General features: G+C 43.3%; 1 protein-coding gene across 4 annotated transcripts in view; it reads left to right on the forward strand.

Moving 5' to 3' along the window:
- Positions 1-18,200, forward strand: part of tbc1d30 (TBC1 domain family, member 30) — an 82,983-nt gene extending 64,783 nt beyond the window's left edge. For 2 of the 4 annotated variants that reach the window (XM_078219800.1, XM_078219802.1), the window contains 5 exons: positions 5,393-5,505; positions 6,684-6,820; positions 9,575-9,784; positions 12,375-12,446; positions 17,098-18,200. In XM_078219800.1, the coding sequence (XP_078075926.1) occupies positions 5,393-5,505; positions 6,684-6,820; positions 9,575-9,784; positions 12,375-12,446; positions 17,098-17,849 (1,284 nt within the window). In that variant the 3' untranslated portion in view covers positions 17,850-18,200. The remainder of the gene's footprint in view (positions 1-5,392; positions 5,506-6,683; positions 6,821-9,574; positions 9,785-12,374; positions 12,447-17,097) is intronic. The other 2 variants (XM_078219801.1, XM_078219803.1) reach the window with 1 other exon arrangement.
- Positions 18,201-19,706: the final 1,506 nt, after the last annotated feature.

Genomic DNA, 19,706 nt, shown 5'->3' on the forward strand with positions numbered 1-19,706 from the left:
GCAAAAAGATAGGAACAGACTAAGTGAGTGGATAACAAGACAGCAGATTGAGTATAATTTGGAGAAATGTGAAGTTATCCACTTTGGTTGGATGATTAGAAAAACAATATTTTTTTAAAAGTCTTGAAACGTTTAAATGTTGGTGTTCAGAGGAACTTTAATGCCTTCGTAGAGAAAACACAAATTTGTAAGCAAATACGGCAAGCAATTAGAATGGCAAATGACATCTTGGCGTTCATTGTAGGAGGTTGGAGTACAAGAATAAAGGGGTTTTACAGTTGCATACATGAGACCACACCTGGAATACTGTGCGCATATTTAAGGAAGGAAAGATCTGCGTTGGAGGTGGTGTAGCAAGCGTTCACTAGAGTGGTCCCTGGGATAAGAGGCTGATTCAATGAGGCTAAGTAAATTGGGCATATTCTTTGAAATAGATAGAGGTTGTTTCCCCTGCCTGGGGAATCTAGACCCCTAGAGCACAGCTTTAGGATAAAGGGTCAGTCATTTAGGACTGATATTAGGGGAAATGTCTTCACTTAGGGGGTTGTGAATCTCCATCATAGAGGGTTGTAGATACTCCATCGTTGAGTATATTCAAAGCCGGAGTAGATGAATTTTTGATCTCTCAGGAAGTTGAGGAATAAGGGGAGTGGGCAGGAATTAGATTTGAGGCAAGCAATCAGCCATATTTGTAATGAATGGTGGAGCAGCTCAAGGGGCGGTATGGTTTACTCTTGCTCCTATTTCTTACACTGCTACAATCTGGGTTGAATCCATTCAATGGCCTAATGGGATAAAAGTGCTCCCTTTAGTATTGTCAAAGCCAATCGTATGTGAAATGAATTTGGGCAGTTTTAATGAGTATTATTGTTTCTCTTCATGCACCTTGTGGTGCACAAGATTTGAATTCTTTTAAATTTGATTTATTATTGTCACAGGTATTAGTATACTGTGAAAAGTATTGTTTCTTGAACACCATACAGACAAACCATACCATACATAGAGAAGGAAAGGAGAGAGTGGATAATGTAGTGTTACAGTCATCATCACTAGGGTGTAGAGAAAGAACAACTTAATACGAGGTAGGTCCATTCAAAAGTCTGACGGCAGCAGGGAAGAAGCTGTTCTTGAGTCAGTTGGTACGTGATCTCAGACTTTTGTATCTTTTTCCCGACACAAGAAGGTGGAAGAGAGAATGTCCGGGGTGTGTGGGGTCCTTGATTATGCTGGCTGCTTTGCCGAGATAGATTTACATCTGTTCCAATAGTGAAGTTTTTCCTGGAACAGGACGCTAGCCTGTTGCCAGTGAGTTTATAGCTTAAGTCGCGCCACTCCACGTCAAGTGTGGCTGACCAGGAGTCCCTCCAGTTTTTGCCACCCTGTATTGGTATGTGCAGGAAGGATTTTCTTTGCAGGTTGATACTATAACAAAAGAAAATCTCAATCTCACACAGTTACCATTAGTGTGGTATTTGTATGAAATGGGAAAATTACATTGTGGTCCAGTGGAGAATGCTCTTCCAAGGCTAAAATTTTCTGGGAGTTAAATAAAGCTAACTTTATCCTGCAAGCAGCTACACAATAAGTAACGTGGGATGTTCATTGTTCACGCTGGATGCCTGAAACAGGAATGCTCTATTCTTATGTGCTTAATTTGGTGTAATGTGCACCAAAATATTAATATTGACTAACAATTTTAAAAATGATCATGTAGCTAAAAAGAATCATGAGTTTCCTCAACAGCTCGGTGGTTAGAATTTAGCGATGTCTTATTTTTCCTGAGTTGACTGATCTGAACAGGCCTGTAAGCTGTAAACAGAGGGAAAAGTCTAGACAGGCTTTCTGCTACTGATGACTGCTGTAGCTTCTAGCAGGAGGTTTTAGCTGAATTTTACTCCCTGTCCATTGGGGTGGGTTGGCAAGTGGAGGTTGTGCATAAAATTAGGGCAATGCCATGGGTGTCATTCCCAGCGCCTGCCCCAGATAATTTATATGGGTCACGGTCAGGTCTGCAAACCCATGGGCCAATTGGTGCCCTTAAGTGGTCAATTATTACTTCTGTGCACCTCGATTGTGATTTTTCCTCACCCCGCTGCAATTTTCCCATGGTAGCCAGAGCTTCTGCAAGGTGTGAAGCCCAGCAGCTTTCACTACTTGAGCTGGTGGTGGGCAAGGATAGGAGGAGGTGTGCCTCCTTTACAAGACCTCTGGACCCCAATAAGAGGCCCTCCCATGGTCTTCACCATCCACCCTCTCATGTTCCCCCCGCTGCCCCCCAACACATGGTTTGGCCACCCAGAATCTCCCACTCCCTCCCTCAAACCTACTATTTTGGCCTCAGCGAGACCCCCCTCCCCCACTTACCTTTGCATTGCTGTTGGGGACTTGTTGCTGTCCCAGCAGAGGCCAGCATCACTTCCAGTGGTGCTGCTGAAGCACTGGCAACTCCTGGAGGCGGGACAACCACCCCAATGGGGGACAAAGGCACAGTTCAATCCAATTAGCAGCCCAATGACCATTAAAGGACTTTGGGGCAAGCTGGCAGATCCCAGCAGGGCTCACTACCGACATTTATGGCAGGGACACGGGGACCCTGGCCCTGTGTAAACTCAGTAAGAGTTTTAACAACACCAGGCTAAAGTCCAACAGGTTTATTTGGTAGCAAATACCAAATTGGTATTTGCTACCAAATGGTATTTGCTACCAAATAAACCTGTTGGACTTTAACCTGGTGTTGTTAAAACTCTTACTGTGTTTACCCCAGTCCAACGTCGGCATCTCCACAACCTGTGTAAACTCCCAGCCTATGTGTGTGAAGGTTGCCTTAGAAAAGACCAGGCTTAAATGAGCTGGCCACTATTATTGACTCGTTTAACTTAGGCACTCAACTAGAATAAACAATACTGATCCTGCTATTACTATTGCAGACATATCCTTATGTGACATGATTTTCATGAATGGAGGGGAGAGACAGGTAACAAGAAAGGAAAAGTGCTTAATTTTTATAAAACCTGGATTTTTTACACTCAAAGAATGTTATCTGATCAAAAAGGTTAAAAAAGCGGTGAGGTTAGAACCTTGGTTAAATGTTTTTCTTCATAATTATTAGCTTCTGTGACTTCTGTACACTGGTGATTGTCAGTAACGATGACAGCTATATCACCAGCCTAGAGCAAACAGTCCATTGGCACAAAGGAAGCATGGCTTCCTGAGTATTATGTGGCAATGTTTTCACAGAAAGCAGATGCCTGCCCTTTAGGCTTTTGAAACAGTGAGGTACTCACCAATTTTTAATTATTCTGAGAAGAAAACTGGAAAGTAAAAGCTACAAACATGTACCAGTGTGTAGATCGCTTATAAAATGTCAAATTTAACTTTTAAACAAAGGAAACATTGATGTGTTGTCTCTACCTGGCTAAATGTCTTTGGCACCTTAACTGTGGAGCAGTGTGCGGTCCGTGCCCGCGGGACAGTTGTGCGGTCCATTTGAGCTCATTTTTAAAGTAAATACTGAAGCCACACGGGGAGATTTTTCAACGGTGTTTAACCTATGGAAGAAAGAGATAATTTTAACGGACTATGATGTGTCAGTTATAAGTTTCATTACTTGTGAATCAGTTTGACGCATTGAGCCAATGCCCGTTGGTCTTTATTAGTTATGTGGTTAGTTCAGTAATCTGACAGAGCCTGCTCAGTTAGATGAAATGTTTAGGAGTTGTCTTAATTGTTGTTTCCTCAAGAGTACGAAGAGAATGGGGATGGAGTGAAGAGCTAATGTCCCATTTAAGAATTTTGATCTGTGTATCAGTAAATAGAACATTAACTCTCCTCTATCATTTCTAGAGCAGATTTTGCTCTAGAAATGCAGTAAGCAGTAGATTAATCCATGTGCTCCTATCAATAATCTGATGATTGTAGGCAACCCCTTATCAAGGCCATTCGTTTTGTTGGAAAAATGGATTGAATCATGGATTGTAAATCCCAAACTACACCAACCAATGTAATAAAATTAAATTTGACTTGTTCCTGTAAACCTATGGCTTTGTTCTTGGGAAAATCAATCCTTTTACATATCGTTGGTATGGGTAAGTATTCATTTGTCAGAGGGAAACAGAAGAAATCGTGGAATTTGATCTGCTACACACCAGTCAAAATCTTGAAATCTTTTTTGCTAAGGAGAATAGTTGACTTATTCAGTCACCATCTGTTACAATACATCAAGCAGGATCCAGATGTTTTAAGGAATAGTTATTAAATGACCTATTCACCTACTTCCATTTTAATATGGCCCGAGAAACCTCTTCTTTTAATTTTAAGCAAATTTCTTCCCAATCCATATTGTGCATAATTTTTAAAATTATGGCCGGAATTGAACCCGGGTCCCTGGTGCTGTGAGGCAGCAATGCTAACCACTATGCCACCATGCTATGGTTGACTCTCAACTGCCCTCGGGCAACTAAGAATGGGCAATAAATGCTGGACAGCCAGCAACACCCATGTCCCACAAATGAATAAAAAGAAATTATATCACCCCTATATCTTTTATGTGCAAAGAAATATCAGCCTAGTCTAAGTTAGACGTTTTCATAATTTAGCCCTTTTTTGTTCCCATTACACCTCAATGGTCGATGTGGATAATTTCAAAGGCAAATCATGTTCTCATATCTCATTATCCTAACTCATCGGGTAAGTTAATTACCAGATGAAGCTGATAAAAGGTATGGATAAAGTAGACGTGAAGTGAATGTTTCCGCTGGTGGGGCATTCTAGGACGAGAGATCATAGTCTTAAAATAAGGGGTAGCAAATTTAAAACAGAGTTGAGGAGAAACTACTTCCCCCAAAGGATTGTGAATCTCTGGAATTTGCTATCCCAGAGTGTGGAGGATGCTGGGACAGTGAGTAAATTTAAGGAGGAGTTAGACAGATTTTTAATTGGTAATGGGTTGAAGGGTTATGGGGAGAAGGCAGGAAAATGGGGCTGAAGAGCATATCAGCCATGATCGAATGGTGGTGCAGACCCGATGGGCCAAATGGCCTAATTCTGCTCCTATATCTTATGAATTTATGAAGATTAAGTTTGGCTTCTTGATGTCATGCATCCTTCATTGTTACCACCATAAAAGGCAAGAATTCAAATAAGGGGACGATCAGTTATTCCAGCAGTGTGGAGGTTACTGTCTTAGAAGAAACCACTGGAGGGAGGAAATCTCTTTATTTTCATTGCTCCCTTGCAGTTCCCAAACTTAAATAAGAAGCATTTAATATTTAAAGAATGCATTTGTGTTGAACAAGAGAGGAATTTCTAACCTGGTATACTAACATATTAAATTTCATACTACATGGGTTGAAAGCCCCACCTGAGGTATTATGTTTCATGTTTTCTGTCATAGACTCTTTATTCAATGGCACCATTCCCCTTTCCACAACTGGCTGAACTGAGAGAGAAATACACTTACAATATCAATCCGTTTCCAGCCCCTATGAAGTCATCAGAATCGCAACGGTAAGGGAGATTTTTCAATGCACACAGATTTTCCGGGCCTTCCAGCCGACGGGATCTTCTGGTCCCACCCCCAGCAACCACCACCACCCCCTGCCACGGGACTCCCAGTGGCAGAGGGCACAAACAACAGGGGGCCCGGGTTCAATTCCAGCCTCGGGTCACTGCCTGTGTAAAGTTTGCACGTTCTCCCCGCATCTGCATGGATTTCCTTCGGGTACTCCGGTTTCCTCCCACACTCCAAAGCTGTGCAGATTAGGTGGATTGGCCATGCTAAATTGCCCCTTAGTGTCCCAAGATGGATTAGCCATGGCAAATGGGTTACAGGGATAGGGCAGGGCAGTTAAAGGCCTGGGTAGTATATTCTGTCAGAGAGTTGGTGCAGACTCAATGGACCGAATGGCCTCTTCTGCACTATAGGGATTGTATGATTCTATCTGTGACAGGGGTGAGACCAGCAGGCCAACTATGCCGCTGTAAAATGCACTGTGGGGGTTGGAGGAGTGAGAATCCTGCACTGATCATTGGCCTAAAAGCTACCTCGCACTTATCATAGAATCATAGAAACCCTACAGTACAGAAGGAGGCCATTCGGACCATCACGTCTGCACCAACAACAATCCCACCCAAGCCCTATCTCTGTAACCCCACATATTTGCCCCGCTAATCCGTCTAACCTACTCATCCTGGGACACTGGTGACAAAGTTTGATAATTGGCTATTCCAAATATTGAAACTGCAAAAAAGATGCTGATCTTTGATAATCTTAATATACCATTAATTTCTTGAGACTTGCAGAATATGTTTCTGCTGCCTTGCCCGCTGCCACCTCTTTCGAAAAAGTGCATGTGGCTTGTGCTTTGTCCCTTGTATGAGAGAAGTTAAAGTTGCAATTGGTGTGATATACTTTCAATTATGAGCCTTTGCACTGTTTCACTCCCATAACCGATGTAACTTTGACCACAAACTACAATCCTGAATTCAATGTCAGCCACAAATGAAAGTGATCTTGAATTATAGCATCACAGCTGCACTGGGAGCCTTTCACTTAATGCAATGGCTGATCTTTGTAAAAATATTCTGATCTGCCTCATTTTTGTACCATTTGAGATTGTACCATTTTGGATCACACCTATTGCTTTAAATTGAATTTTCCTTCCCACCCCTGACATTTATTACAGGAATCTTAGTAAAACGAAAGACAGTGATGAAGAGATTGATTTGGACGATGAAGATATGATAGCTTCTGCAGTTGGCTGTCTGGGACCATTCAGTCTTCTTGTACCAGAACTGCAGAGGTATCAGAAACAAGTCAAAGGTAAATCTTTAACATAATTCTCTTTCTAAAAACTGGAAACATTGAAAGGTTAACAGCAAAAAGAGTTGTTGGTTTAGAAAACATGAGTTTAACAATGTAGCAAAGGCATCGTATTTAATGATTAAAACAAAGCCTAAATTTAAGTGGGTGGCACAGTGGTTAGCACTGCTGCCTCACAGCGCCAGGGACCCGGGTTTGATTCCCAGCTTGGGTCACTGTGTGTGTGTGTGTGTGTGTGTGTGTGTGCGTGTGTGTGGAGTTTGCACGTTCTCCTCATGTCTGCATGGGTTTCCTCCGGGTGCTCCGGTTTTCTCCCACAGTCCAAAGATGTGCAGGTTAGGTGGATTGGCCATGCCCCTTAGTGTCAGGGGGACTAGCTAGGGTAAATGCATGGGGTTGTGGGGATAGGGCCTGTGTGGGATTGTGGTCGATGCAGACTTGATAGGCCGAATGGCCTCCTTCCGCACTGTAGGATTCTATGATTCTAAATTGAACCAGTTCAGATTTTATTTTATTTGTTCAAGGACATGGGCATCATTGATCATCATTGATTGCCCAGCTGTATTTGCTGTTAAGATGGTGGTGGAGACCCACCTTCTTGAACTGCAGCAGCCCATGTGGTGTAGGTACACCCACAGTGCTGTTAGCTAGGGAAGGAGTTCCAGGATTTTGATCAAGTGAAGGAGCGGCAATGTTGTTCCAAGTCAGGATGGTAAGTGGCTTGGAGGGGAACTTGCAAGTGATGGTGTTCCCCTGTGTCTGCTGCCCTCGTCTCTCTAGATGGTAGTGGTCGTGGATTTGGAAGGTGCTATCAAAAGGTAATTAAATCAGAGTCGCAATGATATCTGTCAGGCAATTTAGTTGTTTGCACTTTTGTATCTCCCTGGAAGTTTGGACAGGCTTGTAGTCAGCACCATGGTCTCGTCAATGGACAAAGAACAAAATCAAAACACCAGAATCTATTATTAATTTACATTTAATTCAACTTAATGTAAGGTATCTAAATGGTCCACTCAAAGACATTCCTGGTACACTTGTTAAATAACCAATTGGGCTCTGGAATTCTTGATGGAAGTGGACTCTAAGCAATGGGGGTAATTAAAGGGAATGACCCAGTAAAATGACAGAAAGCCTTTGGCAAAGTCCAAACGGCATCTCAGCCCATTAAGAACCTGCGCCAAAGCTAAAGGGAATAGAGAGTTCAAGGTGCTTTTACTGCGGATGCTGGAATCTGAAACAAAAACAGAAAATGCTGGAAAAACTCAGCAGTTCTGACAGCATCTGTGGGGAGAGAAAGCACAGTTAATGTCTTTAGTCTGGATGTCTCTTCCTCCAGAGTTAAAGATAACCTAAATAAGGGAAGGAAAAGGAGAGTGAAGCTGTAGGCACGAGTTTGCAGACAAGTGACAAAGCAGATACATTCATTGATGCCTGCTAAAGTGGCAGCGACATATTTGTGAGGAAGTAACCTTTCCTCTCGCCTCTGTGTAGCACTTGTCTTTTTTACCCAGGTTAAAGCCTGCAGTTGGCTGTTATACTAGATACTTTATCCTGCAGGGTCTCCGCCAGTTGTTTGTGCAGCAATTAACACACATTTGCATCAGTGGCCAGGAATTTATCCTGGATGGATTGCACCCTGCTGCTGTAACTCCACTGGACCCGGGGCAGAAAGCTCGTTAAAACTTGTAAACAGGATTTTGCTGTACGACCAGTAGTGGGATGGCAGCAGCTTTGAGGAAATTCTTGGCAGCAGAGCCCACTGATCCAGACCCTGTCAAGGTAGTTCCCACAGTAAGGAGTCTAACAACATCAGGTTAAGGTAGTTCCCAGCAGTCATTGTCAGGTAAGTAAGCCGGGGCTTGTGTGAATGGGCTCTCTGCCAGGGTCACTGCAGTGGAGGAGGAGAGGGCAGGAGGCAATTTGTATACGTGTTTTCCATTGTTTTGAACCACCAACTTAAATATATTCAATATAAAAAAAACTATCGCCATTGTTTGCAGGGTCAACACACTCAACTGAGAACAAAGTTTCAAAACAACTGGGACACCCATTAATAAAAGCTGAAGTATTTTGACTCATGTTGTGAAGCTATTTCATGCGGATGATTTGCTTTTTCTCTTCGTGTGAAATGGAATAATGTATGTTAATCGAGCCTTGTCACCCAGCTTGTGTAAATGTGCAATTTGTACCGCAACATTTACAGTCTGTTTTTAAGGCTGCAGTATCGTAGGATCCCTACAGTGCAGAAGAGGCCATTTGGCCCATCGAGTCTACACTGACTCTCTTACAGAGTGTCTTTCCCAGGCTCTCTCCCCGCCCTATCCCCATCACCCCACACACATTTCCCATATCTAATCCCCCTACCCTACATATCTTGAGGCACTAAGGGGCAATTTAACATGGCCAATCCATCCAACCTGTACATCTTTGGACTGTGGGAGGAAACTGGAGCATCCGGAGGAAACCCACACAGATACGGGGAGAATGTGCAAAATTCACACAGACGGTCACCCAAGGCCGGAATCGAACCCTGGGGCTGTGAGGCAGAAGTGCTAACCACTGTGCCGCCTGCACAGTAATATTGCATTTGCAATCACGATCTTATTCTCTATCTCTTTGGAGCATTGTCAGGTACTATAAATGTTAGCATATCATTGATGAAGTCTGCAGTTTGCCCTTCCATTGAGCCTAAACGTGAGAGGAATAATGTCGACATTTAAAAGATTTTCATTTTTCTGGTTGTGATTTCTCCAGATCAGCAGGACGAGCAATTCCTGAAATCAAGCAACATAGCAGAGCTCAGCCCCGGGGCGATCGATGCAAGCCGCAGTGAGCACCACTCTGTCTTTAACAGCATGATGATGGAACGTATGACAACCGACATCAATGCACTGAAGCGGCAGTATATCCGGATAAAGAAGAAGCAGCAGGAACAACAGGCCCAACTCATCTTCATCAAAGCAGGTAAAGTATCGCTCAGGACCCCAGCAGCATTTCCAGGATGCGGACAGATATTTAGTTGAGAGAAGGAAACTCATCTGCCTTCATTTTGTATCGGTAGATGTGTGTGCTTTTCATTTGCGAAAGGGAAATTATTGAAAAAAGGAAAACATTCACAGTGTTGTAAGGCTTGCTTTTCGAATGCAGAAGTTGCATATGTGATTGCCACTTAACATGAGAAATCTTCTCTCAAACAACGCTTCGTCTCGGATATCTTCACCAAGTATCCCCATGAGGAAAATCTTGAGCTATAAAATTGCCTGACAGGCCAATGTTTCGATTGATGTCTTATTCATTATAGTGATACAAGGGATTGAGGCTAAATTTAAATTTGTGATATGCTGGAAGGTCTATTGTTTTCTACTGTTACAGTTCATTTAACTGCATTCTGACGTTGTTAGCCTGGCTCCGTGCCTTGTTTCCATTTTCATTGTTACTCGCCACTTCTTGAGGCTATAAACTACTGTTGATATTTGTGGTGATAACTTTAGGATTGAACCAGAGATGTAGGTTCAGTGGGGCGGCTAACTGGTCGTTAGCATAATTTGGTCACAACGCAACTCAAATGGCAACAGTACAAGAGGCTTGCTGCGTATGTTAGGACCGCCCAGGTCATTGCACCCATTAATCACCAATCATGTCACTGTCTGTGTGGAGTTTGCACATTCTCCTCGTGTCTGCGTGGGTTTTCTCCGGGTGCTCCGGTTTCCTCCCACAGTCCAAAGATGTGCGGGTTAGGTTGATTGGCCAGGTTAAAAATTGCCCCTTAGAGTCCTGGGATGCATAGGTTAGAGGGATTAGTGGGTAAATATGTGGGGGTAGGGCCTGGGTGGGATTGTGGTCGGTGCAGACTCGATGGGCCGAATGGCCTCCTTCTGCACTGTAGGGTTTCTATGATTCTATGATTCTATGTCACCAGAAGACAACTGAACGTGAAGCTTCAGTATAGTTCCAGTCCCAATTGAAGCTTCAATGTCTTGGTTTCAGTTATGGCATTGACATGTTTAAGCAGCTAAATAGCACAGTAGGATTCTAACTATTCCTCAGGTTTCTTCAGCTGTTATTGGTTTGGCACAGTGGTTAGCACTGCTGCCTCACAGTGCCAGGGCCCAAGTTCGATTCCCGGATTGGGTCACTGTCTGTGTGGAGTTCGCACATTCTCCCTGTATCTGCGTGGGTTTCTTCCAGGCGCTCCAGTTTCCTCCCACAGTCCAAAGATGTGCAGGTTAGGTGAATTGGCCATGCTGAATTCTCCCTCAGTGTACCCGAACAGAGTGTAGCGACGAGGGGATTTTCACAATAACTTCATTGAATGTAAGCCTACTTGTGACTAATAAATAAACTTTAAACTATTCAGAGATAGTAAGAAAGGATGCAAATTTATGAAATTAATAAGAGCACAGAATTGTGAGGGACTATAACAACCTCCCCCAACCCACCACCCCTACCCCCCCCCCCCCCCCCCCCCTCCTGAATAAGTTGGAAAAGAGATGGAAGGAAAGGGATGAAGAAGTGGAAGGAATATTAGTTGGAGCACACTTGCAGTACTGTATGCAGTTGTGGTCTCTGTATGACCAGAAAAGAATGTTGAAGCCTTGGAGACAGAGGAGAAAAGATTTTCAGTTTTGGTTACATCCTTGTGAAGATGCAACTGTCTTACTACTTTAATGAGGCAACTTCAGCAATGGATAGTTTAGTTTGGAATTTAATGTAAGTGATTGAAGACAATCATGTTGAAATATACCATGAAATCCCTCCCAGTGGCGTATGGATAAAAGTGCCAGTAAATGTGCTGCTAAATCATACAGACCAAAAGGCCATTGGTTCAATGTGATGGGTTAGTGTTGGACTGATCACAGTGTCAATTAAGATAAAATAAGCCAGGGTTTCCTCTTCTAATTGCAATTCAATGACTGCTTGTTAGGAAATGCTTATAGATGGACGTTGTGTGGGAACAGGATTAAGCCTGACTACAACATCTTCCTTTAACTACTGGTTGCTGACACTCGCTGCCTGGGCTCGTAAATGAAGTTTAAGTTTACTTATCAGTGTAACAAGTAGGCTTACATTAACACTGCAATGAAGCTACTGTGAAAATCCCCTAGTCGCCACACTCCGGCGCCTGTTTGGATACACTGAGGGAGAATTTAGCATGGTCAATGCACCTAAGCAGCACATCTTTCGGACTGTGGGAGGAAACTGGAACACCCGGAGGAAACCCACGCAGACACAGGGAGAACGTGCAGACTCCGCACAGACAGTATCCCAAGCAACTGGTCATTTGGATAAGATCCTGGACTGTGGAACTTGCCCCCTCAGGAGGTACGTGATTTTCATGGAAGAGAAAGGGTGAAAAATGGCAAAAAAGGCAAAACACATACACAAAGTAGCAGTTGAAATAGACAGGAAGGCATTTGGAAAGAGGTATTTTCAGAACCATCACATCAATTCTAACATGAGGAGGATTTCTGGTTACCTTATCTGTAAGATAAACACTGTTCAGACTAACTCATTTTGTCCAGTTTCTTTTTAATTTTTTGTTTTTTTCAATTAGGAACAGAAGATGAAATTAATCCTGGGGTCATCCCAGATCCCAGAGACAAGCTGAATAATGCTATTGGAAGAAGTTAGTGTTTATGATTTTATTTTTATTTAATTGCTTCATATCACAATAATATATTGAGGTACTAAACATGAAAACACTTTGATGTGAACTAACCTTTTTCTCTCCCTGTGATGCACTAATCTACTGTCTCTTTCTTCCTCCTTTCAACAAAGCACCTTTTTTCTCATATAACCCTTTCTTTTTTTCAAGCAACTCATGACAACTTAATGCATCATCAAGCCGACTGGTCTCACACTATTAGCTAAATAAGTTCAACTACTTAATCATATTTTTTTTAAGGGTAACTATGGATGGGCAATAAATGTTGGCCAGCCAGTGATGCCCATGTCCCACAACTGAGTAACAAAACTTGTTTTTTTGTTGAATATTCGTGATTATTAGTGAGAAATAGACCATATTTTCATTTGTTGCAACCTCGTGCTAACACAAAGATCTCCAATTTTAAATGTTGTAAGGGGAGCGGGAGCGGAGGGGAGGAGGGGCGGAGCAGGGGGGGAGGGGAGAGCGGAAGCAGAGCCGGGGGGGTGGGGTTAAATGTCGTGATTGGAACACGAACACCAGGAACATCTTTCTTCCTCCTCAGAAGTGAAGGAAGGTTCAAGACAGCAAATTAAGGCAGAACAGGCCTACATCTCCTGACAACCAGTCACAACACAGCAGTTAGTGTCCTGTAGAAATGATGGGAAGGGAGAGAAATTACTTTTTGCATCAGCCACCTTGTACACATTAATCTGTACAACAACCATAGTATCATAGAATCCCTAAGTGCAGAAAGAGGCCATTTGGCCCATCAGGTCCGCACCGACAACAATCCCACCCAGTTCCTATCCCCATAACCTCGTGTATTTACCCTGCTAATCTCCCTGACACTAAGGGCCTGATTTTACCATTGTGTCGCACCCGAAAACCCACAGCAATGTGGTTGCTTCTTAAATGCCCTCAGGAATGGGCAATAAATGCTAGCCAGTGATGCCCACATCCTATGAACGAATAAAACAAAATTCCACCTATCTACAGGTTGCCGGGAAGAGCTGTCAATCAAACTTGCTGCCATGTTTTTTATTTCTCCTTTGAAAGTAGCTTTATGTTTTGCTCAAGAGGAAGGAATGTCCCACAACCCTCCAGTGCAAATGGATAACAACACCCCTTTGTTTCCGAGTGGCTCTAATGCACATTCAGAAAATGCTATCAGTGTGTGGTCTGAAACTCTGCCAATCCACATTTTTGTGTCTGGTGGCTCTCTGTCAAAGCTACTCAGCTAGTCGCAGTGCCCTGCCTTCTCCCTGTAATCCTGCAATTCACTTCCTTTTCAGATAATTATCCAATTCCCTCTTGAAAGCTCTGACTGAATCTGCCTCCACCACATTCTCAGGTAGTGAATTCCAGATCCTAACCATTCGCTGCATTAAAATAAAATGTCCTTGTTTTACCTCTAGTTCTTCTAGTTGCAACAACACATCCCCTGCTCCTGTCCTCGAAATCTCTCGCAATGAAGGCCAACATGCCATTTGCGGCCTTTACTGCCTGCTGCACCTGCATGCCTACCTTCAGTGACTGATGAACAAGGACGCCTAGAACATCTTGATGTTCCCTATGTAGTCCTGCCTCCAAAGAAGTTAGGGTCATCTCCCTAGCAGGGCGGCACAGTGGTTAGCACTGCTGCCTCACAGCGCCAGGGACCCGGGTTCGGCTCCCATCTTGGGTCACTGTCTGTGTGGAGTTTGCATGTTCTCCCTGTGTCTGCGTGGGTTTCCTCCAGGTGCTCTAGTTTCCTCCCACAGTCCAAAGATGTGCAGGTTAGGTGGATTGGCCATGCTAAATTGCCCCTTCTTGTCTCGAGATGTGTAGGTTAAGGGGATTAGTGGGGTAAGTATGTGGGGATACGGGGATAGGGCCTGGGTGGGTTGCTCCGTCAGAGAGTCGGTGCAGACTCGATGGGCTGAATTGGTTTCTTCTACACTGTAGGGATTCTATGATTTGTCTGTGTGCTGCAGTAAGTTTTAATTTAAAATAAAACTGTGGAACAAGAGTTCTCTTACCTGCTCCAACCCCGGTTCTGAGATTTGTCTGAGGGATGTTGTTGGTGCTGCTAATCCTGGCCTTTCCCCTCCCCCACCATTGCACAGCTCACTTATTCATTGTGGTACAATGATTAGCACTGCTGCCTCACAGCGCCAGGGACCCGGGTTCAATTCCGGTCTTGGGTCACTGTGGAGTTTGTATGTTCTCCCTGTGTCTGCATGGGTTTCCTCCGGGTGCTCCGGTTTCCTCCCACGGTCCAAAGATGTGCGGGTTAGCTTGATTGGGCGTGATAACTTGACCCTAGTCAGGGGGGTTAGCATGGGTAAATATGTGGGGTTACAGGAATAGGGCCTGGGTGGGATTGTGGTCAGTGTAGACTTGATGGGTCAAATGGCCTCCTTCTGCACTGTAGGTTTTCTATGATTCTGAAATCAATGGAGCTCTTGACTCTTTTGTCAGTGGGAACATTTTCTTACTATCTATTCTGTGCGGACTCTTTATGATTTTCAACAACTCCTTCAAATCTCCTCGTAGCCTTCCCTGAGGAGAACAGCCATCTGTCTGTCCATGTAACTGAAGTCTCTTATCCCCAGAATCCTGCTTCTAAATCTTTTTGCAACCCTCTTCAAGATCTTCACAGTCTTGCTAAAGTTTGTTGCTCAAAATTGGACACCGGTGGCACAGTGGTGAGCACTGCTGCCTCACAGCACCAGGGACCCGAGTTCGATTCCCGGCTTAGGTCACTGTCTGTGTGGAGTCTTGTACCTTTTCCCTGTGTCTGCGTGGGTTTCCTCCGGGTGCTCCGGTTTCCTCCCACGTGCTGGTTAGATGCATTGGCCGTGCTAAATTCTTCCTCAGTGTACCCGAACAGGCACCAGAGTGTGGCAACTAGGGGATTTTCACAGTAACTTCATTGCAGTGTCAATGTAAGCCTACTTGTCTCAATAATAAATAAAATGAACCGATATGCCAGCTGGGGTAGAACCAGTGTTTTATAAATGTTCCTGATAACCACAGGAATTCTATTGCCCCACCTCCCACTGGAATCAGAGCGGGCAAGGGGTGCACAATGGGAAGGTCCATTGACTTCAGGTGGGACAAACGAGGTCGTAAAATCCCACCAACCATGTTTGCTTTTGTGCTCTGTGCCTCTATTTACAAAGCCCAGGATTCCTTATTAACCACCTTTCCAACTTACCTGATCACCTCCAAAAATCTCTGCACACGTACCCCCAAATCCCCCTCTCATGCTCTCCCTTTTAGAATGTATCTTTTATTTTATATAGCCTTCCTTCATTCTTCCCACCAAAATGTCACTTCTCCACTTCAAATGTCTTTTTTAATATCCGCCAGTCCATCAATGTCCTCTTGAAGTTTTCTCACCATCCTCCTTAAAGTTCACAATACTTCCAAGTTTTGTGTCATCCTCAAATTTTGAAATTGCGCCCTGTACACCCTAAGATAGATCATTAACATTGATCAAAAAGAGCAATGGTTCTAATACGTGACCCCCTAGAGAACCCCACGACATTACTTTCCTTTACTCTGAGAAACAGCCATTCATAATGAGGAGACAATGGCGTAGTGGTATTGTCACTGGACTAGTAATCCAGAGACCCAGAGTAATGCTCTGGGGACCCAGGTTCAAATTCCACCATGGCAGATGGTGAAATTTGTATTCAATAAAAATCTGGAATTAAAAGTCTAATGATGATCATGAAACCATTGTCAATTGTTGTAAAAACCCATCTGATTCACTAATTTTCTTTAGGGAAGGAAATCTGCCATCCTCATCTGGTCTGGCCTACATGTGACTCCAGATCCACAGCAATGTGCTTGACTCTCAACTGCCCTTAGGGAGGGATGGGCAATAAAAATGCTGGACCAGCCAACGATTCCCACATCCCATGGACAAATAAAAAAGGATCTATTTTTAAATGCCTTTTAGCCAGTTTTACCAAGTTAATAGTTGCCAATGTGGGGAAAAATTGTTTTAAATTTCCTTTTTCTATCAACAGGAACATTCAGGTTAGAAAATCTCAGCAGGTCTGACAGCATCCGTGGGGAGAGAATAGAGCCAATGTTTCGAGTCTAAATGACCCTTCATCAGGCTCTATTCCCCACAGATCAGTCAGACGCTGCTGAGATTGTCCATCTTATTCTGTTTTTGTTTCAGATTCCAGCATTCGCAGTATTTTGCTTTTACGTTCAGATTAGATTTGGGATAAAACTCTGTTGTCTCTTCCCCAACCTTGACAGAACACCATGGTAATGTGAATTTTCTTTGCGTACTGGAGTACAACTGCCAACACTCATGTTCAATTGCAGGCACTTACCTATGTGAAATGGACATGTGCCCAGCAGGATCGGAGTTAAACCTGCCCTTCCTTCGATTACAACTTGTTTAAAAGTTCATCCAATGCTTATTAAGTCGCAGCGTAACGCATAATAAATCCGTGATTGATGCTTTTATTTGAAGTTTCAATGTGAACTGTGTGTCCCAGCTGGGATTTATTTGAAAGATCTTGGGGAAGGAAAGTGGAGGTGGAACTCCACAGTCAGAGGGTATGACCATTCCTGTCATTTATTAACCAGTGGATTGTTCTTTTTTTTATTGTGCGTTTCACAGGTGAAGGGCCAGCCACCACTATCCTGCCTTCACAGATTAATCAAACTCCAATGATGAATCACTTGCTTCTGGGGAAGAAACTAAGAACTACGAACAGAATCACCAGGAACGCTGTTATTCACGTGCCTGGAGCAAAGCCCCCACAGGACGACATAAAGTCTAAGCTCAACTCACCGTGGCGCACTCATATTCGGGTTCACCGGAAAAACCTAGCAAGATCCAAGGCCCAGCTGAGCTACGGGGATACCATCGGACTGATGGAGGAGCAGAGTCAGCTCACTAAAGAGAGAAGCGACAAAGCGGTGGAAGAATCGTCTCTCAGCTCCACAGCGTGCACAGAAGCTGAGAGTAAAAGCATAGAGGATCGGATATCGGTGCAAGCAGACGGGCAATCTTCCGAGCCGGTTTACAGGGACGCCAATGACAACATGAATGTGATTCAGCACCAGCTAAAGAGGTTAGACTTAAGCCAGAGTGACACGAGTGCGGCTGAGCCACCCAGTCCGTCGCCAAGTCAAAGGCACTCGTCTGACTCTTCAGATTCGGAAAAGGGGATGTCCGATCCAGGGCACAGAACTGACACTTTGAAGATGCAGACATTCACCCCTTTCCCGAGTGTTAAACCTCCCAGGAAATCAGCAGCAGCGAGAAATTTGGGATTGTATGGGCCGACTGAGAGGACGCCCACTGTCCATTTTCCCCACATGAGCAAAAGTCTACACGGCAAAGCAAGAGGGACCAGGAAAGAATGAATAAGCTGGAGTAATTCTGTAATTTTGTGATAATTTATTCTTAAATTAAGATGTTTAAAAGCGTTTTATATCATGTGCAATGTGAGAAGACCTATCATGTGTAAATATGTTTTTTTGAAAAAATGCGGTTTAACTACCGGAGGTCAAATTCTAAAGTATTGCTGTATTAAATGTGTTTTCCAGAAACTGAAGACCAACAATAAATGCACCATATATAATATTTATGGAGAACTGAAGGAAAATGAAACAAAGCACTAAAGGCGGTGTTAGACAAAAAGATCTAAAATTCTTAATTGCTGTCTTACCTATTGCTATTGTACAATGTGACAATAAAAACCACTTTACAATTTCAGCTGCACATTTATTTTCATATTTTAACCTTCGGATAGAGATCCAAATTTTGTGGGTTCATATCAGTTTGCAAGCCTATCCAATATCTGTCCTTTATTTACCTTTGCAAGTCGATCCCATGAGAAAATATGGGACCATTGATCAATCAAGCCCATGCACTTTGAAACTTTTTTTGCTCCCTGAAATGGGGAATTCTGTTTCGGTAGCCGGATTACTTTAGAAAGTTCTAAAAAGCAACTTTGATAAGTAAACTCTTGCAGAGGTAAGCGAAACTCAGCCTTCAAAGTGCAATAAAATTTTATTTTTGAAACTAATTTTATTAAAACATAGAAAATTCCCCCTGCCTCAGCAAAGCAGCCAGCATAATTGGGACGCCACAGTGGCTAGCGCTGCTGCCTCACAGCGCCAAGAGACCCAGGTTCAATTCCGGCCTTGGGTCACTGTCTGTGTGGAGTTTGCACATTCTCCCCGTGTCTGTGCGGGTTTCCTCCGGGTGCTCCGGTTTCCTCCCACAGTCCAAAGATATGTGTGTTAGGTTGATTGGCTATGCTAAATTGACCCTAGTGTCAGGGGGACTAGCAGGATAAATGTGTGGGGTTACAGGAATAGGGCCTGGGTGGGATTGTGATTGGTACAGACTCGATGGGCTGAACAGCCTCCTTCTGTACTGTAGGAATTCTATGATTCTGACCCTAGTGTTGAATAATTAAGGATCCCACGCACCCCGGACATTCTCTCTCCCACCTTCTTCCGTCGGGAGAAAGATACACAAGTCTGAGGTCACGAATCAACCGACTCAAGAACAGCTTCTTCCCTGCTGCTGTCAGACTTTTGAATGGACTTACCTTGCATTAAGTTGATCTTTCTCTGCACCCTAGCTATGACTGTAACACTACATTCTGCACTTTCTCCTTCTCTATGAATGGTATGTTTTGTCTGTATAGTGCGCAAGAAACAATACTTTTCACTGTATGTTAATACATGTGACAATAATAAATCAAATACGAAACAAAAACATAAAATAGACAAAAATTTTGAACGAAGGAAAGATCCAAGATATGCTCAATGACACAACAGTGCCACTGGGTTTTCTCCACAGATCTCTGTTTTCGTACCAGAAGCTTGGTCAATTAAACAGTTTGGTTACCTTAATTATCTCAAAATAATTAATATACAGAGTTTAATTTAATAATCAACATGTCAATCTATTTATGATCATTTTGATGCTCGAATTATAATCTGACACTTAAAATATTGATCCGTCATTCGTCTGTCCATTTTACAGAAGTTCTCTCCCAAAGATAGCTTCCGATGATTCAGCATTTCTCTAACCAGTTTAAACCCGCTCTAATACCAAATGAAGGCACCTTTATCATTTGGCATTATCACCTGGCCTGGATATACATGGGTAATTTACTTTGTTGCATAATTTATGTCTGACTTGTGCTGGTATCTTTCATGAATATATCTTTCATTTTACTGGCATGTTATAAATTCATTTCTTAG

The sequence above is a fragment of the Mustelus asterias genome, chromosome 9 (assembly GCF_964213995.1).
Source record: "Mustelus asterias chromosome 9, sMusAst1.hap1.1, whole genome shotgun sequence".
In the NCBI taxonomy this organism is placed as follows: Eukaryota; Metazoa; Chordata; class Chondrichthyes; order Carcharhiniformes; family Triakidae; genus Mustelus; species Mustelus asterias.